This window comes from Pogona vitticeps, chromosome 3 (genome assembly GCF_051106095.1).
Source record: "Pogona vitticeps strain Pit_001003342236 chromosome 3, PviZW2.1, whole genome shotgun sequence".
Lineage (NCBI taxonomy): Eukaryota > Metazoa > Chordata > Lepidosauria > Squamata > Agamidae > Pogona > Pogona vitticeps.
This window is the reverse complement of record NC_135785.1, coordinates 294,966-321,812: the sequence shown is the minus strand read 5'-3', so window position 1 is coordinate 321,812 and position 26,847 is coordinate 294,966. Positions and strand designations below refer to the sequence as shown.

The 26,847-nt window shown below is 61.6% G+C and overlaps 2 protein-coding genes across 5 annotated transcripts; one reads left to right on the top strand and one right to left on the bottom strand.

Annotated features, from left to right (window-relative positions):
* Positions 1 to 2,067: 2,067 nt before the first annotated feature.
* On the bottom strand, positions 2,068 to 15,451 carry LOC110087095 (D-beta-hydroxybutyrate dehydrogenase, mitochondrial). Its single transcript, XM_072996427.2, has 5 exons — positions 15,184 to 15,451; positions 8,589 to 8,699; positions 7,032 to 7,173; positions 5,613 to 5,765; positions 2,068 to 4,082 (listed from the first exon to the last, which is right to left on the bottom strand). Exons 1-5 carry the CDS (start codon positions 15,343 to 15,345, stop codon positions 3,613 to 3,615), a joined length of 1,038 nt encoding a protein of 345 aa, XP_072852528.2. The 5' UTR covers positions 15,346 to 15,451; the 3' UTR covers positions 2,068 to 3,612.
* A 69-nt stretch (positions 15,452 to 15,520) lies between these two features.
* BDH1 (3-hydroxybutyrate dehydrogenase 1) lies at positions 15,521 to 26,633 on the top strand. Of its 4 annotated transcripts, none has more exons than XM_072996422.2 (8): positions 15,522 to 15,693; positions 16,957 to 17,121; positions 18,468 to 18,600; positions 20,357 to 20,432; positions 22,282 to 22,392; positions 23,607 to 23,748; positions 24,034 to 24,186; positions 24,889 to 26,633. In XM_072996422.2, exons 3-8 carry the CDS (start codon positions 18,506 to 18,508, stop codon positions 25,356 to 25,358), a joined length of 1,047 nt encoding a protein of 348 aa, XP_072852523.2. In that variant the 5' UTR covers positions 15,522 to 15,693; positions 16,957 to 17,121; positions 18,468 to 18,505; the 3' UTR covers positions 25,359 to 26,633. The 4 variants fall into 4 exon arrangements, with proteins under 4 accessions (XP_072852527.2, XP_072852523.2, XP_072852525.2 ...); XM_072996424.2 differs by lacking the exon at positions 15,522 to 15,693 and adding an exon at positions 15,946 to 16,034; XM_072996423.2 differs by lacking the exon at positions 15,522 to 15,693 and adding an exon at positions 16,190 to 16,344.
* Positions 26,634 to 26,847: the final 214 nt, after the last annotated feature.

Here is a 26,847-nt window from a genome sequence, read left to right as displayed (position 1 = left end):
AAAACCCACAATAGCAAACTTATGAGGTGGGCTTTAAACCTACAGGACTATGACTTTGAAGTAAAGGTGGTAAGAGGGTCAGTGAACTGTGTTGCTGACGCCTTATCAAGAAGACCTGAAGAATGAAGACGGCGAAAGAAACATGGACTATGTGTATATAATGAGGACAAAAAGTTAAATGTACCTGGTTTTGAATTGGTTTGTATGAATAAAGGTAAATGGATGTATTGTATATGGTAAATGTTTAAATGCATAATTGCTATGGTTAACTTAGAGTGTAAGGATGAGTAAGTATTATATGGTATGTATAACTGTTGTTGTGTATTTTACCTAGGTTGTTTTTTGGTGAAAAGCACCTTAGCTTTCCCCCTACAAAACAACTTATAAAGAGGGGAGGTGTTACATACAGCACTGATGTTACCTGTCTGTCATGGGTTTGGAGGGAAAGTTCCATCCTATGGGGAGTGGAAGGCGGGACATCAGGAGGAGGGGCTGTACTGTATAAATATGTGATGCCTGTGTGGTGAAAGGGAGATGCTGAGAGACACTGGGATGTGACGAAGCAGCAGCTGGGAAGAAGAAGCTGTTGTGGGAGTCTGTGTGTCAGACAGGGTACTTCTGTGTGTCAGAGTACCAACCTGATAGGTTCAGGTGTCTGTTGGTTAGCCAGAACTGATAGGTTCAGGGTCTGTGCTTCAAGTTAAGGGTTCTGTGTGAACCAAACTGTATGCTTGTATGAGTGAGAATAAGCCACGTTACTTTATTTTATTCACCTGATTGTTTATTTTTCCCTGTGTGTATTTAAAATAAACCTTATTCTTTTTATTGTTTAAAAATCCATCCCTGGTCTGTGTGACTTCTTAAAGGGAATGGTTGGTGGCAGCTTAGTGTAACTGTGTGACATATCCCAGTAGGTCTGGGTTTGTCACACAAGGGTCTGAGCCACTTTGGGCGCTGGTGCCAGCCTGCTCCCTCCTCTGGAGAAGGGGCTTGCCAAGGGGGCGTTGTGCTGTTTCTAATGTTGTGTTGAGCCTCCCCATGCCTCCCACCACCATTTCTGGAAAGGCTTTTGACCAAAGGACATAGCGAGGTTTCTTTAGTGGGCAAAAGGGACACCTGGGCCCCATTTCTGGATTGACCTCAGCTTCACAGGGGTCCCCTGGAACGGGCCTTTGGGAGCCTGTCCTCGCTGGCCACTGATGGCTTGGGTGTCCTTCCCTGGGAACCACCCAGCACCCCCTCCCCAAATATTTGCTTCAGACCACCCCCAGCCCCTGAAATCTGCCTGAATGAGTTGTTCCTAGCACCCCAAGAAGCTGGCGTCAGCCAGTGTTTGCGTTCATCTCATTTTTAAAGAAATGCACAATTTTGGTAAAACTCCTGACTTGTTTCTTTCAAGCACAGCTCTAATCGGTATAAAAATACAGAAACGCTGGGAGCTGGGGTTGGATGTCCTCTTGGCGTTGCTCTGCCAAACTGGTGCCTACGAGCCAGACGGAGCAGAGGTTGCCCTTTGGGGACGGAGGCAGGGAAAGCAGCCCGGGGGCCCTGGGCATAGCCGAGCCCTCCTCCTTGCTGCCCTCGCTCCCCTGCTTCATGAATGCTTTCGAGAGGAAGCAGGCCTTGGTGGCCGAGGGTGTGCCTTTCATGGGAGGGCAAAGCCATTGCCTGAAACGCTGCAGCTGTTTCTGCAGGTCCCCCGTGGCTGCAGAGTAGAAAGCATCTTAGGGAGGGGTCCCAAGGAGAAGCAGGGCGGTCTCTGCCTGGTCTTCCTGTCCTCCAGGACAAGTATCTGGGAACAGCCCATCTCCTGAAGCCCCCGAGGAGGAGGGCGGCAGATGAAGGGGGTCCCCCCTCTCCCAGAGAAGTTGCTCGCTCCCGGCTCTCTCCTGAGAGGAACTGAGGCATGCTTGGTGTAGGCCAGCGTCCAACTGGGTGACCTCCTCATCCCACCCCACCCCGTCTCTATCCTCTCTCCTTCCCTCCTTCCCTCCCTCCCTCCCCCCCTCTCTCCTTCTGGCCTAGGAGGCCCCATGCCAAGTGTCCAGATCTGAGGCTCCTCACAAGTGCCATTCATTTGAAGATTTATTTAAGCAGCACACTTTTTAAACAACTGCAGGTAAACAGGCAAGAAGAGCCACAAAATGAAGGCACAATCTAAAAGAAATCAAAAGGACATCAATGGACTTATAATATAGTGGTGTAGAACCATTTCGGTTAAAATATGAGGTGAACATATTCAAAATTAGCCACAGTTAGCCCTTTATGAAATACTATATTTGCCCCTAAACTTCCACCAGCCCTCTAGTTGAAGCTCATTGGGTTGAGCAGTCTTTAATTGATAGAGTAAGAAAGAAAGACATTGTATAGCTACCTTGTTCCCCTATTCCAAGGAACAGGTTCCTGAAATCTCAAGAATGTGGAGGAGAGTTGATCCAGGAAGAACCAGATGGGAAAATCAGAAGGAAAAATGTAAAATAAAGGCAAGTCATGTCTCTGGAAAAGACAGCTCCAGCTGTTTGGTCGGTGCAGAATGCAAGTCATAGAATGGTGAAGTTGGAAGGGGCCCGTAAGGCCACAGAGTCCAACCCCCTGCTCAAGTCAGGAATACAGATCAAAGGAGATCTGCCAGGTGGTGGTCGAAGTTTCTCTTGAAGGCCTCCAGGGTTGGAGTGCTCATTGCCCCCCCCCCGAGGTCATGGGTTCCGTTGTCATACTATTCTAACAGTTAAGATATTTTTTTCTTGATATTCAATCAATATGTGGCTTTCTGTAGCTCCGGCTGATTGTTGCGGGTCCTGCACTCTGGGATGACTGAGAACAGATCCTGCCCCTCCTCTGTGGGACAGCCTTTCAAGTCTTTGAAGAGGGCTATCGCATCTCCCCCTCCCTCTTCTTTTCTCAAGGCTAAACCTGCCCAGTTCTTTCAAAGCACAAAGTTCCACAGAGTCCTGCAGGGCCTCTCCCTGGCAACTGGAGCGAAAGGAGAGGCTGCTTCTTTACATGCCCTCCCTCCAGGCGAGCGGGGGTGGGGGGGCTGGGTTCCCTGGCTCAGGCCTGCATGGAGAGCATCCTGGCACGTGGCCCCTGTCCACCGCTGGGCCCTGGGCCCTGGACCCTGGCTGGTTGAGGTGCCCTTCTTTGCAGGACTGCCTCCTCCTCCTCTTCCTCCTCCTCCTGCTCTCAGTAACTCCAAAACCATGGAGACTGGTGTCGCTGCTTGGATCTGCAGCCCGCAGGAATGGAGCCGAAAGGCAGGTGATTCAGCGGCGGGGGGTGCTCTCATAATATGAATGCGGTATAATTAGGGGCAGGAGCTGATCATCTCCCCAGCCCTTCCCCACCATCATCCTGCACGGACAGATGTGGTCTGCAGAGGGTCCAGAGACAGGCACCTGGAAGGCAGGGCAGGGGAGAGGAGAGGAGAGGGAGAACAGAGCGGTGGTCCTTTTCATCCCACGGTTAGCTGGCGAGTGTTCCTAGGCACGGAGGGCAACCGCTCCCTGAACATGAAGAGAGAGGGAGGATGGTGGGTGGAAAGGCTGCCCACCCCCAGCCCCGGAACCAGAGCGGACTGGCAGGGCGGGTGCCCCCCCCTTCAGCCCATGACGGCTACTTGACATACAGCCAGTCCGACAGAGCCGTGGGCAAGTGGGTCACAGCCAGCAGCCGCATCCACAAGTGGGGCTCCATGGGGTTGTAGCGGGTGCACGGGTGTCGGGCGGTCAGCGCCTCCGTAATGTCATCAAGCACGGGGGAGACGTCCCTCAGGCCGCTACGGACAAAGGCCCTCATCTGCTCCACCCGCTGCAAGAAGTGGGCCTCCCCGTAGTCTGCGCGGAGGGTCTCGCTGGCCTCGCGCCACATCTGCTCGGCTTCAGAGTCCACGCCCTCCCGGGTCAAGATGCCCGTGGCCGCGATGAAGTTGCTGGGCTCAATGGCCACCACCGAGACCCCCCAGGGGTACATCTCCTGCCTCAAGCAGTCCGTGAAGGCCTCCACCCCGAACTTGGAGACGCAGTAGGAGGAGCGCTGCGGGCTGGCCATCCGGCCCAACATGCTGGCCAGGTTGACCACGCGACCTGAGGAGAAGCCAACGGAGGGACTTCAGGCCAAGCGCTGGCCTTGGGCGAGCTTTGCGGTGGTCAGGGGGGTGGAGGGGCAGGCAGGGGGGGGCTTGCAAGGATCAAGGCTGGTGCCTTCTCCCCGGCACTGACTGCCAAGGAGGAGGGGGAACCAAGTGCCTGCAAAAGAGACCCCCCCCTTCCCAAACACAGAGGTACTACGCACTATTCCATGTCGGGACAGACAGGTCTGGGGGATGCGCTTGGTGGGTCCGGGCTCCGCCACCCCCCATCACACGCAGGGAAGTAAGGAGGCGCCAAAACAGGGGGCCGCCCTCTTGGGGGGGAGGGGGGCTGGTAGGCCAGATGCTTCCCACAGAGCCTGGCGCAGGTGGCACTCCTTCTGGATACGGCCTTTCCTGAATGGACCCTTCCAGTGTCTGTTTCTTAGGGACCCCCCCCCCGGCCAAGATCCCTAAGCTGAAAGATCCACCACTCTTGGAGGCCCCCAGGAACAGAAACGGGCTGTGTGTGCCTCCAAGTGGAGGGGCCACAAAAGAGCCCCTGGGGGACCCTCTGCCGCTCAAGGGGCACAGGATCCCCACCCCACCCCTGCTCTGAAGCCCCAGCCCAGTCTACTCTTGTGGGGGGGCTCACCCCAAGCTCACCGATTCAGCCCTGAGGGAAGAAGAGGGACGCCCCGGGAAAACCTGCCCCCCCCGCAGTGCCTGTAAATTCATCAGCAGGGGCGCCCGATGGAAGGGGTTGTGCTGGCAACGGGTGGAAAAGGCAGAAGAGGTCAAGGTGGGGGGGGGGGCTGTCTCCCTGATGCTGCCTGGAGGGCGGCTTGTGTGTTTGGGGGTCTTTGTCGGGAGCCCCCCAGCACCTGGTGCTCTGGGGAGGGGCTGCAGCTGAGAATGGGTGAGCACGGAGAGAAATGAGTCGTGCGCCGTGTTGGGGCAGGGATGAGAAGCTGGGGCGTCCCGTGGGGCATCCCTTGCAAGCTCCAGAAAGGGGTGAATCAACAACAGGGGGCTTTGGGGGGAGGGTTCGGGGAGAGGCCAGGAGCGCTGTGTCCCTGCCTGCCCTGGAGAAGAGACATGGCTGCTGCTGCTGCTGCTACGGACGTCACTGCCGTATCCTGCAACCTCTGGTCGGTCCCAGGGATTGTCTTCCCACCAGAGAGTGTAAGAAACCTTCGCCAGCAGTAGGAGCCAGTGGGGGGTGGGGGGCGGGGGGCGGGGGTGGGAGTCACCCTGCTGGAAGAGGCCTGAGCCCGCCTGCCCGAAGCCCACCTGTGGGCACTTTGGGTCGTCCCAAGAAAGGCAGCGTTCCTGAGCAGAGCGGCCACACCTGGGAGGACCACCGCGAGGGGGAGGCTTAAGGTGGGCATCCCTGGGGGTTATGGGGTCAGGATCAGACCTCCATGGAAGGGGGTCCCCAGCAGCCAGAACAGGGACCTCCCGGCCCTCGGAGGTGACCATGAGAATGGGGGGGGGGGGGGAGGAGGGAAACTCCTGCCCCTTCCCTGGAAACTGCCTCCCGTACCTCTGGCCTTGCGGATGAGGGGCAGGAAGGCCTTGGTGACGCGGATCGTGCCCCACAGGTTCACTTCAGCCGTTGCCTTGAACTTCTCCATGCTGGTGAATTCCACTTCCCCGAAGGAGGCGACGCCGGCGTTGTTCACCAGGCCCCACAGACCTGCCGGGCCAAAGAGGAGACACGTCCCTGGGGGCTCCTGCCATGTCATGCCAACCCTGGGGCCCCCCCAGGAGCAAATCCCTCCCCCCCCCCACAGGACTCCCAGCTGTCAGTGGCCCCAAAGTGTGGTCCACCCAAAGGGAGGGGAGGGCCCGAGACACACATGAGTCGCCTGACACAAAACAGCTGCCTGAGGGGGGGCCCAGGCAGGCAGGCAGCCACTCCCTGGGCCACATGGGGGGGGGGGGCCTTATCCAGCACAGACGTTTCCAGCTCAGCTTCCCAGGGGAGGGGCAGCAGCCCTTCCTCGGGAGAAGGCAGCAGTCCAGCAGCACCGTCCTCTTGGGACCCCGGACTCCCTTCCGCTCCCCGACTCCATCGTGGCTTCTGTGCAAGCTCGGAGCGTCACTTCTCCAGCAATGGACAATTTCTGCCCCCCCCCCCAATTCATCACTGCCTTTGTCCCTCTTCCCCTCTGGCCTGGATCTGCCATCCCACAAACTCCTCCAGAAGCAGAAGAACCTTTTCCCCAGAGGCAGCTGGATGGCCGTGTCCCCCCCCCCCCATTCGGCCGGCCAGCCGGCTCCTGCCATCCCAGCTGGAACCCTGGCAAGGAAGGGGAAGGCCGGGGCGGGAGTTTCTAAGAAGGCACGGCTAGATCATTGCCGCCATGATTGATCGTTAGGGCTTGAACAGTACGTACTTCTGTTTCCCCCAAAATAACCAGACTAGTTGTACCTTTCAGATCCTTTCCCAAATGTCTCCCTGACACAAGTTCCTGGCCTGTGGCATGAAAGCAAAGTGTGCTGCTTCTGTCCTGTCCTGGAGCACTTCAAAGGCACTCTCAGTGGTTTGCAATTTTTAATTATACAGGGAACACATTCCCCCCCCCTCCCTTCCTTGGGCAAGAAGGATGATGGGTGGGAAAGAGGAGGGGAAGGGGGTTGCACACCTTTACACACCCGGTCTGATCAGAGAGAGCGATGCCTGCCAGCCGCCTGCAGGGCAAAGAAGCAAGCAAGCAAGCAAGCAAGCAAGCGTCACCTGCTCCTGCAGGTCAGGAGACCCCCCCCCTGCCCCCAACCCAGGAGGCCGCCCAGGCCAAGACGGCTGCGGCCAACACACCGCCTGGCCTCGAGAGGAGCAGAGACCGGCCCACAGAGCAGGGGCAGCTTCGCACGGGCAGGAGAGACCATGCGTCCCGGGATGGGCTGTGGATGGACCTGAGCCCTGCCGGCGGGGGGGGGGGGGGAGACACTCACTCACCTTGCTCAGGTTCCTTCAGGTTCTCCCTCACAAACCGGAGGGCCTCGGCCACCTCCTCCTCACGGCACACGTCCAGCTGAAGGACATGCAGGCTTTCGGACCGCAGGTCTTCCAGCTGCCTGGCCCCATCGCCCCCGCGCTCCTGCCCCACAGGAAGAAGAAGAAGAAGAAGAAGAAGAAGAAGAAGAAGAAGAAGAAGAAGGAGGAGGAGGAGGAGGAGGAGGAGGAGGAGGAGGAGGAGGAGGAGGAGGAGAACGCTGTGGCCTCCCAGGAGGCACAAAGAACGGAGGGCTAGGTTTTCTTCAGGTGGGCCAGAAGTCCACCTTGCCCTGGGGACTTCAGAGTTCAGGAACCCAGGGGCTGGGAGGGGGGGACAGGGAAGAAACCCCCTCCCTCCCTCCCTCCCTCCCTCCCTCCCTCCCTCCCTCTCAATATGGAGCATGAGTGTCGTAGGCTCCCTGGGTGCCCAAAGCAACATCCCTGGGCTCCCGAGACTTTGCCTGCCTGGGGCCTTGAGAGGCACTGCCTTGAAGGAGAAGAGCCAGGGGAGAGCGGGTCACTTTGGCCAACACGGACCCCCCCCACTGCCCTCTCCTCAGGCCTTTGCCTGACCAGTTCCCCCACCGGCCTGGGGAAAAGGCTGCCCGCCTGCTGAACAGAGGGTGGGGACAGCTTGGGCCTGGCCGCTGCCCAGGAGGGCCAGGTGATTTGGCCGGCTGCCTGGTCAGCTGAAGAGCAGGGCCATCGGGTGGCCGGGCACTCCTTGCCAGCCGGGTCACCTTGGCCGGCCGGGGCTCTTTCTTCCCCACTGCCCAAGAGAGCCGATGGGATGTAGCCGCCCTCCAGCCAGAGAATGGGGGGGGGGGGAGAGGGAGGAACCCTTCACCTCATGCAAAAAATGCAGGGCACCCAACGCCCCCCCTTTTCGTGGCAGATGGGGCTCTGTGGGTCTGAGGCACAGGCCCCAGAAATGCTCCCATGAGGCTGCGGTTGGGGCTCCTTTGCCGAACGGAACGCAAGGCAAGCCCTCCAGCCCTGTAGGGCAGCCGCCTCTAGGGCCGCAGCGCCCATCCTTGAGACCCCAACGTTTTCGCCCACGAAGTCTTCCCCACACGCTGTGCTGGCCGGGAGTTCTGGGAATCCCAGTCCAAGGAACCTCTGGGGGCCCCTGCTCTGGGGCAAGGCCTTCCCCTCACCACGCCAACCCCTTGACCTCCCCCCCACCCCCGAGAGCTTTCCCCATGGGGCTGAGGTGGCCGGAGGGTTCTCTCCCGGTTGCTCTTCTGGCCTGCCCTAAACGGGCAGAGAGACCCTCTGCAGCCCCCTCAAAAGGCCAGGGACCTGCTCTTCCTCTCCTTGCCCTGGCCCTCACCCTGATCCTGACCCGAACCATTCCGAGGGAGGGCACTCTGAGCATCAGCCTTTCCTAGGAGGCTGCAGGGCAGCAGCAGCAGCAGCTCTTTACACGGTTGCAAGAGAGCTTCTCCCCAGGAGGCCAGGGTCTGGACTTGCCTCCTCGGGCGGCTGGGACAGCCGGATTCGGGTCCTACCACTCACCTTGAGCAAGCACCCAGCAAAGACGGTGAACCCCTGGGCGTGGAGGTGCCGGGCCAAGGCGTAGCCAAAACCTTTGTCGCAGCCAGTGATCAGCACCGACTTCCCAGCAGCCTGCAGAAATGAAGCAAGGGGGGGGTGTCACATGGAGGGCAGAGGATCAGGGCCCCCCCCCCCCGTGCAGCAACAGGAGGAGGAGGGCGAAGAGTGGGTCACAGCTGCTGCTGCGGCTCCAGCACCGAGCCAAAGCAGAACAGAGCCCCCTCGCTGGAGGTGGCCTCCTGGGCGAGGTGTATGCCCCCCCCATAGCTTTCCAGTGGGATTAGGCAGCGCAAGGTGCTGGGCGTGGGTGTGGGGGCCCCTCAGTGGCCACTAGGCGTGAGACCCCCAAATGCCACCTCTCTGTCATCCCGCAAGGACAGGCTGGCCCTCAGCACTTTCGCCACTGGGGAACCTGAGCAGAATGCTGCCCGTCCTCTGGGACTGAAGAGGGCCCCCCCCCCCCCGCGTGTGGCTCCTGCTCTTTAGCCACTGGCAGCCTTTCCTTCTCCTGCTCTTGGCAGGAATGGGGTCGAGGGCAGGGGGGGTTTCATGGTCTGGGGATTGGCTTCAGCCTTCCTACCAGGCAGAGGCCAAAGCGCGGCAGCAAGAGGGCAGGGTTTTTTTTTGGGGGGGGGCTAGGCTGGAGCTCCACCTCCCTCATGGGGCTGCAAACCCGCACCGGGAAGAGGCAGCCACGCTCACCTGGGAAGCAGGTCCCCGGCGGACCCCACAAGAACACCTGCTTGGGGTCCGTCTGGATCACCTTGTCTGATATAGGTCACCCTGAGAGAAGGGGGGACGCCAGCTGCCACAGAGAGACGCACGTGCGGTTGGGTGTGTCTGCGTGTGCACGTGCACAGGCATGTGCGTGAGTAATAACAACACAATTCAGAAGTTTCGAGTAGGTCTGCTCCCTTCCCAGGTCTCCTCAGATTCCTCCTTACACTGCTGCTGTTACTCTTACAGCATGTTGGTCACGCTGCTTTTTCCTGGAGAAAACGCCTGATTTGGGAAATACTAAAAACTGCAGGCTGCTCTGGGTGGCCGTTCCCATTCATTCTCAGCTGCAGCTCCCTGGTTTTTAAATGGGCAAAGGAGAGCCCAGAAGCCGGATCAGACCCCAGAGGAGGTTGGCCCAGCCTCCTGCTCCTACCGCTGACTCTCTAGGCAGGCGCCTTGCAGGCAAAGGTACGCACAGGCAAGCACAAGCCAGGGCTTGGCCACCCCCACCACCACCCCCTCTTGCGGTTGCTGCCTCAGAACTCCCGCCTCCCCATCACGAGACACCCGGGGAGTCAGCCTTGCCGTCACAAGGCACCACGAGCGACAGGGGACCCGTCCTTCAAACGACAAGCTGGTTGAATGCCAGGAAAAGGTTAGCACCACGACAAAGCGAGACAGTGACCGCACGGCTCAGGCATCGCAGGCACGAAGGAGCCGGCCAAGCTTGTTCCTGGATCTTTGGAGCAGCTGCCCGGGAGGAGTTGGCTTGCTCTCTCTTTATTCTGGCGGGGTGGGGAGGGTTAGGGGAGTCTGGCAGGCGCCCCGTTCACTTCTGGGGAGGAGGAACCAGGGGCAAGGAGAACTCAAGGGTCATCTAAGGTAGCTGCTGTCCTTTGTTTGCTTGCTTGCTTGCTTGCTTGCTTGTTTGTTTGCCATACAGGTTGCTCCAGAGAGGTGGATGCGCATGGCCTCCTGCTTAAACTCTGCCTAAAGTAGGGAGCCCCGCCTTAATTGTTGTGCCTTATCTTTTTGGATCCCCTTATCTTTCAACTGTGTATAATAAAAGGTGGGCCTTTCCTTCCTCTCTCAAGCGTGCTCCACTGCCTTAACTGCCCCTGCGCACCAACTAGATTTCCTCCCCCCCCGCCCCCGAGGAAAAGGGAAGTCTTTGGTACCTGGGTTTCTGTTTACAGAGCCTGGGATGACAGGGGGCGGGGAGAGGGCATCTTTCGAGGCCAGTCTCCACTCCCGCCGGGTCAAAAGGGGCCTGCGTGGTGGCGGCCGTGTTTTAGCGGGGAAGACGTGAGAGGCTCTCTGTCCTCTCACAGGTAAGGAGAAAACCTCTGCCTTGCTGCTGGGAGCTGGCCTGCCCCTGACTCTGGAAGCCCCCAAGCCTTCAATCAAAGTGCTCGGAGACCCCACTGAGCTAGTGGCCCTCCTCGCTGCAGCTGGTGGCAAGGAGTTCCGTGAGCCAGTTACAACAAGCCATTCTCCGGCATGGTGAAGTCCCGGAGAAGGGCTTGTGCCCTCGGTTGGCCTCTGTCTTAGGGCAACTCAGCAGGGTTTCTAAGGTGGGTGAGGTGTTCAAGGGGGGGGTTACCGTCACACACACACACACACACACACACACACACACACACACACACACACACACACACACACACACACACACACACACACCCGGGAGCTTCTGGGGCTGAGTGGGAACTCCAAGTCTGGCTCTCCCGTGTCCTAGCCTGACACCCCCCCCCCCGGGGCTCCCACAGTGGAGACGAAGGGCTTTGACTCGGTCTCCGGGGTGTGTTTTCATGGGCTTCATCTGACAGAAAGAGGGTTACCTGTGCAGGTGGGGTGTTTTTCCTCCTGCTCCTGGGGGGGAGGGAGGGGTGTGGCAAAAGAGAAGCATGAATGGGGCAAACGCGGCTGCTTATCTCACCTCTGGCCATTTGGCAAACCTCCCTGGTGAAATGTCAAGGGCAAGACATTGTCCAAAGCGCGGATATCAATACCAGAGCCAGGATAAGCCCCCCGGCTGTCGGGGCGAGGGAGAGAGAGAACAGCAAGGCCGAACCTGCCGGCAGGAAGGCAAGCTCAGCCATCCCTCCGAGCGAGCGGTTCAACCAGAGGGAAACCGACCTGCCCAAAGCTGTTCGGCAGGTGACGTTCCAGGCCTGGGGCGGAAGACGCGAGGCCTCCCGAGGGGTGCGCGAAAGCTCGCTCCTGGAGTCTAAAGGGCCTCCCGAAGCACGCCAAGCAGCCTTCCCTGTGGCGGAGGGCAGAGAGGGGCCTTTCCTGGGGCAGCCACGGAGGGACACGGAGGGACACACGGCCTCCACAAAACCCCGTTCAGGGCAGCGGCTCTTTCAGTCACGCAAGCCGGCGGCACAGTTGAGCCCCGTGGGCTCCCTTGGGGGGGGGGACGCCAAGGGGTCCAACTTGGTTCAGGCTCAGGCAGGCTGCCCCCTGGGCAGAAGCCCCCAGCCCTACTTGGGGAGGGAGGGAGGGAGGGGGGACCCCCCCTTGCACAGCCCCCCCCTCAGCTTCCTTGCTAACCCGGCCTTGGCTCTTTCAGCAGCTTTGCTTGATGAGCAGGCGGGAAGGGGCTGGAGTGCTCTGGCAGGGAAGGTCATCCATGGGACCCAGCCCAAGATGACCAGCAAGACCAGAGGAGGTTGGGAAGGATCGGGGGGGGGGGAGGAGGCAGGGGGAGGGGGGCAGAGGCCGGGCAGGGCCTCAGCCGCTGTTGGAGGGCACTGGGGCTTGACCCAGCCAGGCCAAGGACAAGGGCACCTGACGGCCAGCAGCCAAAGGAAACCAAGCAGGCCGGCCAGCCAAGCGGGAGTGACTCAGCCGCCCAAGTGCGCTCGCTCGCTCCCTCCCTCGCTCGGCATCTCTCTCCTGTGTCACCTCTGGCTCAAATGTCTCAGCTTGGAAAGCTCTTCCAGGACACGGCCAGCCCCCTGCCCACCCCTTCCAGATGGAGGAGGAGGAGGAGGAGCGCACAACTCTCCTGACGGTCCTTGGAAAGCCGCCAGGCCCAGCCTAGGCGCGGGGGGGGGGCTGCCATGTGGAGGCCCACTTCCTCTCCCCACCTTGCACAAGTTCTCTGAAGCTTTCTAAAGGTGCAAGAGGGACCTTGGCCAAAAAGTCTCATTCCCTGCCTGCAAATCCTGACAGACCGGTTGAGCTGGATGGAGGAGGAGGAGGAAGAGGAGGAGGAGGAGGAGGAGGAGGAGGAGGAGGGCGGGACGAAAGGACTGGTTGGCAGCCAAGGAGAGGAGTGGGCACCAGCTGATCTGACTTGCGACTCCCCTCTGGGGTGCAGGACGGTAGGGGGCCAGCCTCCCCCCTCCTCCGCAGAGACCAGCCTGTGAGTGAAGAAACAGTGCAACTGCTACCAAGGAGGCCTTTACTACACCCAAGGAGACAGAGGGCAGGGCTAAAACTCAGGAGACAGACAGACAGACAGACACAGAGAGAGAGAGAGAGAGATGGCCAGGGTAAACCGCTCCTGTGCTTCCTTTTTGCTTCGCGCGTGCGTGCGTGCGTGCGTGCGTGCGTGCGTGCGTGCGTGTGTGTGTGTGTGTGTGTCTCGCATGGCAGCGCCCCCTGAGGCTGCCGTCCTCTGCTGCCCCTTGGCCTGGGAGGTTCCCGGGAGGGGGTCAGGCGTACAGAACTGCACCCTCCCTCTCCTGACCCCTTTCTGCCACTTCTGGCCCTCGGGGCTCACCGGAGCCCCCACCCACCCTCCCACCCGTCAGCTGTGTCTCAGCACTGGGCAGGATCCTCTCCCCCCTCCCCCCCTTGTGAACAGGTAGCCGCCTTTCCTTGCGAGGAGGTCAAGGGGCAAAGCCAGGAGGAGGGTTCCTCATTAACCGGGCCTCTCTGGGAAGGGGCAGCCCGGAGGCCAAAGTCAGGACAGGCTCCCCTCCCCTCCCCAGCCTGTGAGGGGGAGGGAAGGCTCCCTTGGTCCTCCTCAAGGCTCCCCTCCTGCAACCCCCTCATCTAAGGGGCGCCAGGTCCCAGAAGAAGAAGAGGGTGCGATTTCTTACGGGGGAGCTGGGGGATCATGCCCATGAAGTACTGAACCCTGAGCCACCTGGAAGCAAAGCAAGGCGCCCCCACCCCCACCCCCACCCCCTCACACCTGCACACGAGTCACCTGTGGGCTCCTGCCCCAGGGAAGGCAGCCTTTGGGGAGGGCCGGGCCCCACAACCAGCCATCTGCTGAAACCAGAAGCGGAAAGCAGTGGCGGGGGGGGGGGGGCTCCCATTGCGGCTCAACTCCCCGGTTGCGCTGTGTGTGGATGCCTGCCCCAGATCCCCCTCAGTGCAAGTTGGGGGCTTCCAGACTGGGCTTGCTTCCTCCCCATGGGGCTGGTGGTGGTGGTGGTGGTGGTGGTGTGGGCCCAGATGCCCCCCTCCCTTTGCAACCCATCTCGGGGCATATTTTTCCTTCCTAGGCACACGGCCGGCCCCCTTCGCCTGGAGGCACCCATGCCCCCCCCCCCGGAAGCGATGGGACCCAACCTGGGGGGAAACAGCACAGAGGGCAGGATTGTGCATAGGGGGAGAGAGAGAAAGCGCAACCAGGGCACGGAGACCGCCCCCCCCCCGCCCCCAAGGCAGGTCTCCATTTCCACTCTGCCTGGTTGGATCCTGGCACAGAAAGGCCTCGGTGAACGCGGTCTCCTTCAGGGCCAAGGAGCCCACCAGCTCGCGGCCTCCTCCAGCCCGGAGCGCGCGCGGGGAGGGGGTCTGCCCGGCACCTTCCCGGATCTCCCCGCTTGCCAGGCGCCAGAAGAGTCCGTCCTGCGGGGGGGGGGAGCGGCCAGGAGCCCCTTTGCAGGCGCGCAGAGAAGCCTCGGCTCATGACTCGGGAGGGGGGGTTAACCCTTTGCCGCCCCCGCCCCCCCCCCGCTCACTCCAGAGCAGTAACGTGCCCACTTCGGCGGATCGCTTTCCCTGGAGCGCAGGGTTAGAAAAGGCCGCCAGCCATGAACACGCTTCCGTGCAGGAGATGCGGCGAAGGTGGTTTTCTCAGAATTAAAAGAGGTGCTTGCATGAAATCTCCCTCTCTTGGCAACACTGCGCGAAGGGCCCGATCCATTTGCACCGGCCGCCCCTGGCGCTTCTCACGTGCAGGCAGGCCGCGGGATGGGGTGCCGAAGCGCGGGCCCCGTTTCACCGCTCAGGAGAGGGAGGGGCCCACGGAGCGCCCCCCCCCGCACACCCGCGCGGCGGCCCTCGTGCAAAGGGACGGGGCGCCCCCGACGGAACCCGGGGCAGAAATCACGGGGGCTCAGGACCTCCCCCCCCCCCCCCGGCGCGGATGGTGATTGGGAAAGTGATTCCTGTACAAAGAAGCCAGCGAGGGAGTTTCCATTCTTTTATTGATTCGGAGTGATCCTTGCGTTTTCTTCCACTAATCACACAACAGAATTAAAACAGAATTGTTTCCGTCGAAGCAGCCTGCTTCCCCCACCCCCACCCCCCTCCAGACCTGCCCTTCCTCCCGCAGCCCCTTCCCCCCCCCCCCCGGGCCAGAAAAGCGCGCAGGGTTTCGCAGCAGGAAGGCGGCGCGCTTCAGGACCCACGGAAGGGGCTCCCCGGGCAAAGGGCGGGCTACCGGGACAAGGTTCAAGTCCCGTCCCCGTTCCCCCCCCGCCCCGCCTCGCCGCCGCCGGACTGGCCGGGGTCCGGCAGGTGCCTCCTCCTCCTCCTCCTCCTCCTCCGTCCCCTCCGGTCGGTCGCCCTTTCCCAGCCCGGGCCGCTCCCCTCCCGCCCCCTCCAGCCGGGGCTCGCCCAGCGCCCGCTCGGCCCGGCTACTCACGGGGAGGGCGCCGCCGCCGAGACCGGGCAGGCGCCGGCCGAGGAGCCCCAGGAGGGCGAGGCCGAGGCCGAGGAGGGCCGCGAGGGAGGCCGGCCACCCGCCCGCCGGGAGGGCCAGCAGGGCGACCAGGAGCGCCACCACGAGCGCCACCACCCGCCCCATCCTCCTCCGCCTCCGCCGCCAAGGAAGGAAGACGAGGGCGACGGCGAGGACGGCGAGGGGAGCGGGCGGGCGCGAGCGAGGCGGAGCAAGACGGAGGGAGGGAGGCAGGGAGGGAAGGAGGGAGGAGGGCCGCCTCCCTCGCCCGCCCGCCCGCCCGTGAGCTCACTTCCTCGCTGCTGCGGCCGCCGCGTCGGAGGGAGGGAGGCAGGCGGGCAGGCAGGCAGGCCGGTGGGTCCCTCGGCCGGCCCCATTCAGAGGGAAGGACGCGCGCGCTCCCAGCCTCCCGCAGCCCCCCGACGCCACCGCCACCCTCCGCCCCCCCCCCGACGCCGCCGACGCCCCGCGGAGGTAAGGCGCCGCCGCCTCGTTTTCATTCCCCCCCCTCCTGCTAGAGCCTCGGGTGCGGGGGGGGGGGCCCTCTCGCTCCGTCCCCTCCATCCAAGCTGGCTCGGCGGCGGAGAAGGACGCGGCTTGCCAGGCGGGGCCCTCACCCCCCCCCGGACAAGGACCGGCCCGGCTCGGCTCGGCGGACGGAGGCGGTTGCGGTGGGGGGGGGGCGGGGAGCGGGCGCGGCGTCCTTCTCCCTCCCTCCCTCCCTCCCTCCCTCCTTCCTCCCGCCGCCGCCGCCGCGTCAGATGGCGAGCCCCCTCGTGGACGCCCATCGGGGCGGGCGCGGGCCCGGAGAGGCGGTAGGAAGGAGGGAGGGAGGGGCCCCGGGGGCGGCGGCACCTGCAGGAGGAGGAGGGGGACCCTGGGCTCCGGCTCGCGCCCCCCCCCTCCCCCGCCCCCCTCCCGCAGCCTCCCGGGATCGCGCCTCCTGGCGAACCCCCGTCGGGGGCCGCGAAGACAGACGCCCGCCGCTCGCGGGACAGGGGGGTGGGTGGGAGGCGGCTTCGTTCGCGGAGGGGGGGGCCGCGCGGGCGAGGGGGGCCCAACGGGCGGGAAGGGCGTCGGGGCCCGGCCGAAGCGCGGCGGCCCCTTCCCGCGGAGCCTCGACGGGTGAGCGGGGAGGGGGGGTTGGCGGCGGCGGCGGAACTGGGAGGCCCGGAAAGGCCCCCGGGGCCGGGAGGAGGAGGGGGGGGGGGAGGAAGGCCGCCGTGCCGCGGGCCCAGCCTGGAGCTCTGGGTCGGGACGGGGGGGGGGGACGGCAGCCGCCGGCCTCCTTGGGGGCAGCCTCACCCGTGCCGGGGGGGGGGGGGTGCGGGGCGAGGGCGGGGGCACCGGCGCCCCCAAGACCCCCCCACCCGAAATGGGGGGCCCTCGCCCTGGGGAGCCTCTCCCTCGGCTGCTGCGGGGGGGGGCGGCTTGGCGGCGCTGGCTCTGTGGGTCAGCGATGCTCCCCCGAGGGGATGGGTGGGTGAGCCCACCTTCTCTCCCACTCGTGCTCAGGGATCTCGGTCCCCCCAACTCTGGGGTAGCCCCAAGGTCACCCCAGTGGTCGTGGGACGCCCCCCCCCCCCAGCGCTCGCTCGAGGCATCCCCTGCTGCTGTTTCCAAAAAAAGGCAGCTTCTGCCCTCCGGGTTCTTTGCTCGAGGGCAGGCCCCTTCTGCGGGGGTGGGTGTGTGTCCCTATCTTCTTTTATAATTTTTTTTTATTGTTTTACCACACAGAGAAAATAAAAGAGAAATCACAATAAAATAGAATAGAATTACGTATCACACAGTGACACCATCATCACCCTTTCTGCGGTGAGCCCAATCCAGACCACAGGGGACAGATTCTGCATCCTTCGGGACTCAGGCAGGGAGTTCTCAGCCTCTCTTATTTCTCTCCAGGTGGGCATGCCGGGCAGCTCCTCTTGTCACCCCCCCACCCCGCCAGGCCCCCTCCCTCCTGCCCCACTTACTTCCGAGTAGGGTGCCCTTTGGCCTCCTCTGCCTGCCAGGTTATTGCAGCTCCTTTTCTTTCCTGGGCAGTTCCCCTGAGAACTTTACGAACGGCCATAAAGCAGAATTGCCTGCCCTAAAGGGCCCCCCTCCCCCGAAGCTTCTGGCCTTCCCACAACCTGGCATCTCAGTGGGCATTTGTGTGACCTTGGGTGGCTGGTGGGGGTGGGGGGTCCACCCCATGCCCTTCACCCGGGATCTGGAGGTGTTCCTGGGGCTGGACTCAGGGGCCCAGAAGAGAGCGCCCGGTTGTGCTGCCTGCGGCACACAGAAAGGGGCAAGATCCGGCGTGCCCCTGCCAGCAGGCGTTGTCCCCAGATGGCAGCTTGACTCCGGCAGGCGGAAGACACCCCTCGGCTCTGGCAGGCTCCACATCTGGCACTGAGTTCCCAAGCAGACAGCCATTGCACAGGACACCCCGGGACAGAGGCTGGGGGTGTCTGCTTTCTTCGGGTGGGTGGGCGGGGGGGGACGGACATGAAGGCACACCTCCCAGTTCCAGCCTGAGACACAAGAGTTTCTCTGGAGCCGGTCTCTGTGTTTCGGAGGCTCCCAGCGCCTTGGGGGGGGTGTCTCTCGGATGGCGCTCTCCTCCGGGCCTGGGGCCGAGGGCTCGGGTGCCCTCGCTTCCCTCATTTCTCCCTTGAGAAGGATGGCTTCGGCCTCTCCAAGGAGCACGCACAGCTCCTGGGCTGCCTCAGACGGACCAGCGGGGGCCTTCCTCTGCGTCCCCACCATTCAGGCCACTCCTGGACACACGGGTGTGCCGTTTTCCTCAAGGGTCAGAAGCACCCTTCCCTTTGGCTGGCAGATCCCTTCAACCCGCTGCCACGTTGAAAGGCAAACCGGCTTTTTGACGCTCCGTGTTTCGGTCTGTCCGACTGTTCCGGCCCCAAACGGTGCCGCTGCTGTGGCTCTGGCTGCAAACGCAAGGCGTGCTTTCGGTGCCTCTTCGGGCTGGCCTTCTTTGGCAGGAAGGGGCTCAAAGGGGCCCGGGAGACGCACGTGTCCCCTCCAGGTGCTGACGTTTCGAGTTCGGAGAGTGGGCGCAAGGGAAGACAATTCCGACTGTGTCAGAGGGTGTCCCTCCTGCCCCAATGGGCTGGGGGAACGGAGGGAGGGAGGGAGGGAAGGAGGGCGCTCCCTGGAACCCTCCTTTCAAGTTAAAAAGTTAGCGAGGCCATAAAAAGCGCAGAGCAAATAAAGGAGAGGTGTCTTTTGTCCCCGTTCCACAGAGCCCAGCGTGTGACCGCCCCGGTGAAGACGGGAGCCCATGGCAACCCTCTTGGCGGCAGCCCGCATCTCCCGGCCCCTGGCCCGGCTGGCCCTCAAGGGCCCCCACCTCAAGGATGGCACCCTCGGCCTGCGGTAAGTCAGGGGTGGCGCGGGGAGGGCCCTGAGGAGATGGGCGCCGGGAGCCGTTCCTCCGGGGATAGAGAAACTATCCAGCTGCCAGTTCTGGGCACTTGGGTGGGGACACCTTGTGCCCCTTTGTGCCCCGGCTGGCCAGGAACTGGGGGGTTGCGACTGGAGCTGAATTCAGGGCCTGGAGGAGGAGGAGGAGGAGGCGACCTTCCTCACGGTCCTGGCGCAGAACGGTCAGCATCAACATCTCAGCCTCTAAAACTTCTGCAGGTGTTTCCAGCCATTCACTGCCGTGTTGAGTCCAAACGTGTTTTAGGACTCGGCATAAAAAAAGAGAGAGAGGTACAATTCTGGCCCGTGTTCAGTTCCAGGGTGCTCCATCTTGCAGCCCCCGTGGGCTAACGGGCCCAGGGTTCTCGAGGTGCCCCTGGGTGGGCTGTTGGCCCCAGCTGGGTCCCAAGGAGGGCTCCCTTTGCACTCTCCTAGAGAGGCGGTGGGGGTGGTCCCTTTGGCTCACTCCGCACTCGCTGGGGACACCCCCGACCCCCACCTGGACCCCCATCTTTTTGGCCTGGCTGGGGACTGGCTGGAGGCCAAGTGTCTCTGGCCTGGTACAAAGAAGGGGGCAAGTTTCCCCATCTCTGCAGGAGATGGCAAAGCGCACGTGTGTGTGTGTGTGTGTTGGGTGCCCCAGAACTTGCTCCCTCCTTCCGTCCCAGAAGGTCTGACTATGCAAACCCCTTGGCTGGAGGTGGGAGAGGGGGGTCTGTTGAGGCGCTTTGGAGGTACCAGTGTGACCCCCCCATCCCAACCCCCCAGTCTTGTGACTGCATCTGTCAGATTCCCCCCCCCCTCCGGATCCAGCAAAGCAAAGAAGCGCGCATCAAGAGCCCAAGGAAGGTTCTCCCTTTCCAGCTCCTTTCTTGTTCTCTTCCCCCCCCCCCAATGTATGCCAAAGACTTCTCCCATCTCCCCATTTGTGCACCAGTGCTTCCTAAGGGGGATGGAGGGAGCAGGGAGGCCACGTCTGCAGCAGGCAAGGGTCGGGTGCAAAGGGCAACCCACAGGGACAGCTCATTCCCCCCCCCCCAGAGAGGTCCCAGGCGGAGAGTGAAGGGGGGGAGGAGAGAAACCTCTGCTGATCTCCAGACATCCGAGGGTCTCTACGGCCTCCTTGCCTCTGGTAGGTCTCCCAGCCCTGCTGTTCTCAAAGCAGCCGGGCCCATCCCAGGCAACCGAAGCCCCTTTCCCCACCCCTGGCACCAATGTTGGGGGGGGGGGCTGCACCCGCTGCTCTTGGGGCTCCGGTTCCACACCTTCTCCTGCCTTGCTTTGCCGGCTGTTCACACACAGTGAGCAAACAGACACCACCGCTGGGAGCGCCTGTTACCTTAATGGGATTACTCAGCTGTGAATAGCCTGCAAGGGCAGTTCTGGGGCAGTGGCTTATGTGAGTTACAGTGGATTCTCGGATTGGGGGGGGGAGGCAAGCAGGCCTGCTGGCCAGGGTTGGTGGCCCCAAAAGAGACAAAGAACAGCAGATTTTGTGTGTGTGTGTGTGTGTGTGTGTGTGTGTGTGTGTGTGTGTGTGTGTGTGTGTGTGTGTGTGTGTGTGTATACACACTTACAAAGCTGTCAACAGGGAGCAAGAAGAAGGTGGTAGGGTATCAACCCCCCCCCCCCGAGAGGCCTGAGCGGCTGCCCCCCAAGGCCTGCCCCCTCCTTCTCAGTGCCGATCCGTTTGTGTTCTCTCTTGCAGGCCCCTTCCGGAGTTCTGGTTCTCCGTCTCGGGCGCAACGAGCGGCCGGCGCTCCTACACCACCGAAGTGTCCGAGGTGAGGGAGGGATCCTTCTCTGCTACAGGCTGACGGCTGTGAGACGGAACTGGGGGGGGGGGGAGGAGAGGGCCCTTGTCCGGAAACCCTCCCCAGGAAGGCTAGGGTCAAGCTCCGGAGAGTTACTTTTTCGGGAGAGCAGCTTTCAAAGCTGCACTCCCTAAAGCTTGTTCCTTTCGGTGGTCCTTTAGAAACGTAATGAATTTAATGCTACCTTAATGTTGGCGTCCTCTAATCGGCAGCTGTTTTTCTGTTGTTTTTGTAAATGGACTTGGGTTCCAATTCTGGAAGAAAGGCAGCAAATACAAGCAAGCAAGCAACTCCAAGAAAAAGTGTCCCCCCCCCCAAACTGGGCTTGCCCTCCCCCCAGCAACTTTCCCAGGTTCTGGTTTGGAGGCACTAAATGCCAAGCTACCACTGGGCGGGGATGGGGAGAGACGGTCCTTAGGGGAGGGTGGCCCCCTTGTGGCTGGGGGGGAAGGAGGGCAAACGGAGGCAGGGCTAGACAGGCCTCAGCCTACAGGGCGCTTCTGATGATCTGGCGCCCTCTGGTGGGTCCTCCTGGCTCAGTCAGGCACTGGGGGTTCAGGCCAGCTGGGATGATGGTGAGCCTTGATCCTCACCCCACCCCAGGGTTGGTTGGTTGGTTGGTTTAAAATATTTGCATGCTGCCATTCTTCTAAAGGATCTAAGGCAGTTCATGGCATTAAAAGAAACAATGTTAAAAACTAATAATAAATTACTGTATTACAATATTTAAAAAGCATTAAAGAACTGTTATATTAAATGAGGGTGAGATTAAACTCACACAAAGCAAAATGACCCCTTTTAAAAATCCCCTTGGTTTATCAGTCGTTTAAAGGAAAGCTTGCCTGAAAAGAAGGACAGCAGAGATGGGGCCAGCCTGACTTACAGTGGGAGGGAGTTCCAGAGTCTCTGGGAGCAGCCACGGAGAAGCCCCTCTTCTGTGTCCCCACCCTGCTTACTTGTGAAGGTAGTGATACTGAGAAAAGGGCCTCCTCTAGGATCTTAAGACCTTGATATAACTTGGGCACCGGCTGTTTAGGGTTTTATAGGTTAAAACCAGCACTTGGAATTGTGCCCAAAAATGGATCGTCAGCCAGTGGAACTGCTGCAACGGGGTGTGTGTGTGTGTGTGTGATCGCTGCAACCAGCTCCCGTCAGCCATCTGGCTACTGCCTTTTGGACCCACTGAAGTTTCCTGAAACTTTCCATGGTCAGCCCCACATAGGGCGAGTTACTGTAATCCAGCCAGGAAGTAACGAGGACGTGTATGACAATGGCCAGACCAGACCTTTCAAGAAATGGACGTTGCTGGTCTACTAGTTTTAATTGTACAAATGCGCTCCTGGCCACGGCCGAGACTTGGCTCAGGGATGAATCTGCGCACCTGAGTTTTCAGAGGGAGTGCAACCCCCACCCAGCGCAGGCTGACTCCTTATTCTTTGATCTGCCTTTTGACTGCCCAGGATCAGCTCCATCTTGTCTGGATAAAGTTTCAATTTATTTAACCTTCATCGAGTCCATTAATGACACCAGATGTGGATCTGGAGCTGGAACAGCTTCCTTGGATTTAAGTGGCAAGAAGAGAGAGAGAGTTGGGTGACATCCGCATACTGGTGATACCGAACCCCAAAATTGCTGGGCAGTCTCTCCCGGACATTTCATGTAGACGTGAAATAGCATAGGTGGCAAAACAGAACCTGGGGGGACCCGGCAGGCAAACGGCCAAGGGGTTGAACAGAAGCCCCCCAGCACCCCCCTCTAGGTTCTCCCCTCCCGGGGAGCCGGGATCTGATGCCCCCTCTTCCTCTCTGCCTTGTTGTAGATTGGCGAGCGGGCGGTTCTCATCACCGGCTGCGATTCAGGCTTTGGCTTTGCCCTGGCCAAGCACCTGCATGAGAAGGGCTTCATCATTTATGCTGGCTGCCTGCTGAAGGTAGGAGGAGGCGGTCGCCGTTCCCTTGGGCTTGGGTGTGGGAAGGGGTGCCACGTGGTGGCGGGGGGGGGCTAGGAGCCTCGGCCTGGGGGCTGGCACAGGACAGGGACTGTCTCCAAGCTGCCCAAGGGAGGGGGGGCTGCCCAACGGGGGGGGGGTCATTGCCTGGTCCTTGGCCAGAAGAGTATCACAGTAAACCTGGCCAAATTGTGCCGAATGACAAGCGAAGGCACAGACGTTCCTTCTCCACGTCCCTTCCCTCCCCTCGGGTGCCGCTGATCTGGCCCCGAGATTTGGAATTCCTTTGAAGTCCCCCTGCTTTAAGATCCCCTCTCGGTCACCAGTTCCCTCACCGCCGTTTGATTCTCCCTTGATTATTCCAGGCGAAGCCTGGCTTTCCTTGGGCGGGAAGGCCGAGGCCGCTGAGCTCTCCCTCACCGGGAGCCTTCCTCGGCTTCCCGCAGGCAGGCAGGCAGGCAAGGCAAGGCAAGGCAAGGCAGACTCCCTTTGGCTTCCTAGAGTTTCTCTGCACCCGCCCCACTTTTCCTTCTGATAAAGAACTGCTTGTGGTCGTGGGTTTAGGCTTTCCCATTTCAAGAAAGGCTTGGCGGCTGCTGCCAGCTCCTTCCTCTTGGGGTCTTCCGACCCAGAAGGAGGGATTCCTTAATTAGCCCCACTGAAATCAGCTTGCCAGTCGTTGCAGAGGGGCCTCGGGTGCGGCCCTCGCCTTTTTTTTCTCCCAGACCCCTAAGATCTTGGGCCCTCGGCCCCACGGCCTCTTCTTTGCGCTTCCAGAGAGTCAGTGGCCGTAGAGGTGGCTTAGGGATGTAGAGGTAGACTTCCAAGGCAGATCAGGAAAGGCGGGCCCTCCGCCCGGCCTCTTCTCCTGGAAGGCCTCTCCTGCTCTGATCCACCACAGGGGACAACCTGGGTCTTCTTCAGTCTGGCGTGGAGGGGGCCTCATCCCAGGTGGCTGGAGCACCGCGTGGGCTACCTCCTGCCCTCTGGATGTCGCAGGAGGGCAGCCGGTCGAGGGCTTCGCATGTGGGCCACGGCTGCCCCATCACCTACCTTCTGGGTTGAGACTTCCAGCATGTGTGTGTGTGTGAGAGAGGGGGGGGGATGCCTCAGCCATTCCATTGAGATGGACGGCCTGAAGCCATTTTGGTCTGGTTGCGGGGCAGGGGTGACCCGGAAGCGCTTCCTCTCCCCAGGAGCAAGGCCGGGGGGGCTCCAAGGACTTGGACGACATGAAGAGCGACCGCATGCGGACAGTGCAGCTGAATGTCTGTGACAGCGAGGAAGTGTCCCGGGCGGTGGACTTCATGACGTCGACCTTGAGAGGCCCAGAGACAGGTAGGCGGGGGAGGGGAGCCAGGGGGTGCCGGGGCGAGGGGGGGTCTCTCAGGGGGGGGGAGGGTCCTTCCTCCCTGCACCCAACTCCATGGCCCCCTTCCGGAAGCACTTTTAGGGAAAAGCAATCGAGCCAGGCAGGAGCTGCTCCCGAGGAACTCCCTGTCGTGGGCCAGCTGACCTCCCCACCTGAACCCTCCGGCAAAGGGAAGAGGGGTCCAGCTGCGACTCTGCTCTGAGAAGGGGGGGGCGCCCAGCTGACGGTTTCTCTCCCCCCCCCTTGCCCAGGTCTCTGGGGGCTCGTCAACAACGCCGGCGTCTCCACCTTTGGGGAGGTGGAATTCACCAGCATGGACACCTACAAGGAGGTGGCAGAAGTGAACCTGTGGGGCACGATCCGCACCACCAAGGCCTTCCTGCCCCTCATCCGCCGAGCCAAAGGTAAGCGCTCCTCCAGCTGCCCTGAGGTCTCCTCACTGGTCGGCTGCCCCGTGGCTCCAGAAAGCGTGGCCTGCTCCTGCGAGAAGGGAAGGGAAGGCCCTCGCGGAAGGGAAGAGGGATGGGGGTGGCGCCTCTGGTCTTTTCCTCAACCCCCCTGCTGCCAAGAAAAGCACAGATGGGGGCCTCCATCCCACAGGCCTGGCAGGCGCAGGAGGCGCGAGGCGGGCCCCCTGGCCCTGGAGCCCTGCCAGCAAAGGGGCTTTTCGAAAAACCCCTGGAGCCACGGGCGGCCTTCGCCCCCTGCCGGCTGCCGCGCCGCCCCTCCCACGGGAGCCCCTGCCAAGGAACATGGCCCTGGGGCCGCCCTCACCGCCTGGCATGGCAGGCCAGGCGTGGCCCCCCCGCAAGGGACCTGTGGCCTTGCCACCTCTCCCCATCCTGGCTTTACCAGGGAAGGAGGTGCGCACACACCCCAGAGCCGTGAGCCACGTTTCAGCTGGGGCGGCCGTCTTGTTCAGCCACAGCATCGTGGATCTGGGTGGGATCCGTCTGTCCTCTTTTCCTGCTGCCCAGGAGACGCCGGCCCAGCCGGAAAGGCCATGGAAGGGACCTCCTGGCTCAGCCAGGAAGGGTCGGGAAAGGAGCCTCCCCTGGGAGCCGGGGGGCCCTCCTTCGTCCTCACGCCATGCTCTTTTCCACTAGGCCGCGTGGTCAACATCAGCAGCATGATGGGGCGCATGGCCAACCCGGCCCGCTCCCCCTACTGCATCACCAAATTTGGGGTGGAGGCCTTTTCCGACTGCCTGCGCTACGAGATGCGCCCTCACGACGTGAAGGTCTGCATCGTGGAGCCCGGGAACTTCATTGCCGGCACCAGCCTGTACAGCCCCGAGCGCATCAAGAGCATCGCGGACAAGATGTGGGACGAGCTGCCCGAGATTGTGCGCCGTGACTACGGGCGCAAGTACTTCGACGAGCAGGTGGCCAAGATGCAGTCGTACTGCAACAGCGGCTCCACCGACACCTCGCCCGTCATCGACAGCATCACCCACGCCCTGACCTCCACCACGCCCTACACCCGCTACCACCCCATGGACTACTACTGGTGGCTGCGCATGCAGGTCATGACCCACATGCCGGCGGCCATCTCAGACCGCCTCTACATCTACTGAGGGGGGGTAGGGTTGGGGGGCTGGGGGTCCCTCCACTCCCGCCACCTAGACCGTCCCCAGGGAGGGAGACCCACGGTTTGGGTCACCAGGCTGTACAGAGTTCCCCCGTAGTCTCTTGGTTAGTCCGTATCGGAGTACTGTACCTGCTTTAGGCTCTGTGCGTTGTTAATTTAAGCCTTCTGGGGCCCTCATTTGCCCCCACCCACCCCACTCCGGTTGCCTGGCGTGTCTCGGCCACGTCCTTTGGAGGGACCCAGCACTCCGTGCTATTTATTCCAGGGGTCCCGACTCTTCAAGGCAGGATGGCCTTCGCGGCAGCTCTGAAGCATCGGGACCCTTGGCATCCTCGTGTCTGGAAGACTGTTACTCAGAGGGCATCCCCCCCCCACCCTACCCCACCCCACGGGGCCCCTCTTGGCTGCCTGAAACTCCCTCCGTCCCCTGGAAGGGAGCTGCCGGCGCGCCCTGCCTTTCGCACACTCCGAAGCCCTTCTGGCAGCCCCGCTTTCTCCCTCGCAGGCAGGCAGGCAGGTGCCGGCAGCGGCCCTCCCAGGCTTCTTCCTGGGGCAGCCACATGAGGGAACGATCCGTTCTGGCTCCCTGCATTGGCCCCACCTCCCGTTCCCTGGCTTTGCACTGGAGGAGGAGGAGGAGGAAGAGGGGAGCCCCCGCCCAGGAAACCCCAATTCCTTACCCTAGTCCCTCAGAAGGAAAGATGGGTTGCTTCCCCTTATAGCTGGAGGATGGGTGGGGCAGGGGGTGGTTCCTGCTCCCCACACTAAACCCAATGTCAGCTGATCCCCCCCCCAGGCCAGCCCGCCGTGGTGCTTGGGGGTGCCACCGTCATAAATCACGCACACCAGGGTTGTTGTGGGCCTTGTGGGGTCTTCCCCCCCCAGGGCCTCTTGCAGGGGTGTGTGTGTGTGGCAAATTCAGCAAGGCTGAGGGGCAGGATCAGACCTTATCAGGACAGCTGAGTCCTCATCTCGCTTGCCCACAGAGTGTTCTTTTGTACCAAAAGGCCTCTCTCTCTCACACACACACACACACACAAACACAGGGAGATATGTTTGTGTTGCTCCCAAGGCTGGCCAGAGGTCTTGGGGCGCTGGTGGTGTCTGCTTTGGAAGGGCAGGGATTGGGGCCGGGAAGGGGGGGGGGGGTGATGGCTCCGCTCACGCCTGGAATGGCGCTGGTGTAACACAAATTAACCAAGGGAGGGATTTGTGATCGAATGTTCTCTGTCTTGAATAACATTAAATGGCAGTGACGAAACCGGTGGGCTTGTTCGGTGTCTCCTCCGCGATGCGGTGGGGGTGGGGGTGAGCCAGAGCCCTCTTGGCAGAGTGTGGGAGGGGAGGTGGGGGGGTCACTTGCGGGGGGGGGCGGGAGGAGAGGTTGAAGCAGCCTCAGGGCTCCTAAGAATGGAAGGAGACTCGCCTTCCGGCCAGCTCTTCCTCGGGGACTCCGGTGGGAGGTCTTGGCGCTG

Bases quoted from the DNA above. Each gene is read 5' to 3' on its own strand.
- LOC110087095 (XM_072996427.2), bottom strand. From the start codon at position 15,345: ATGGGGCGGGTGGTGGCGCTCGTGGTGGCGCTCCTGGTCGCCCTGCTG. The intron at 8,700-15,183 runs GTGAGTAGCCGG...TCATTTCTGCAG, and splicing joins TCGGCGGCGGCGCCCTCCCC to GCTGCTGGGAAGTCGGTGCT. The intron at 4,083-5,612 runs GTACGGGAGGCA...GCTTCTCCTCAG, and splicing joins CCTCATCCGCAAGGCCAGAG to GTCGCGTGGTCAACCTGGCC.
- BDH1 (XM_072996426.2), top strand. From the start codon at position 18,506: ATGGCAACCCTCTTGGCGGCAGCCCGCATCTCCCGGCCCCTGGCCCGG. The intron at 20,433-22,281 runs GTGAGGGAGGGA...GCCTTGTTGTAG, and splicing joins ACACCACCGAAGTGTCCGAG to ATTGGCGAGCGGGCGGTTCT. The intron at 23,749-24,033 runs GTAGGCGGGGGA...CCCCTTGCCCAG, and splicing joins CTTGAGAGGCCCAGAGACAG to GTCTCTGGGGGCTCGTCAAC.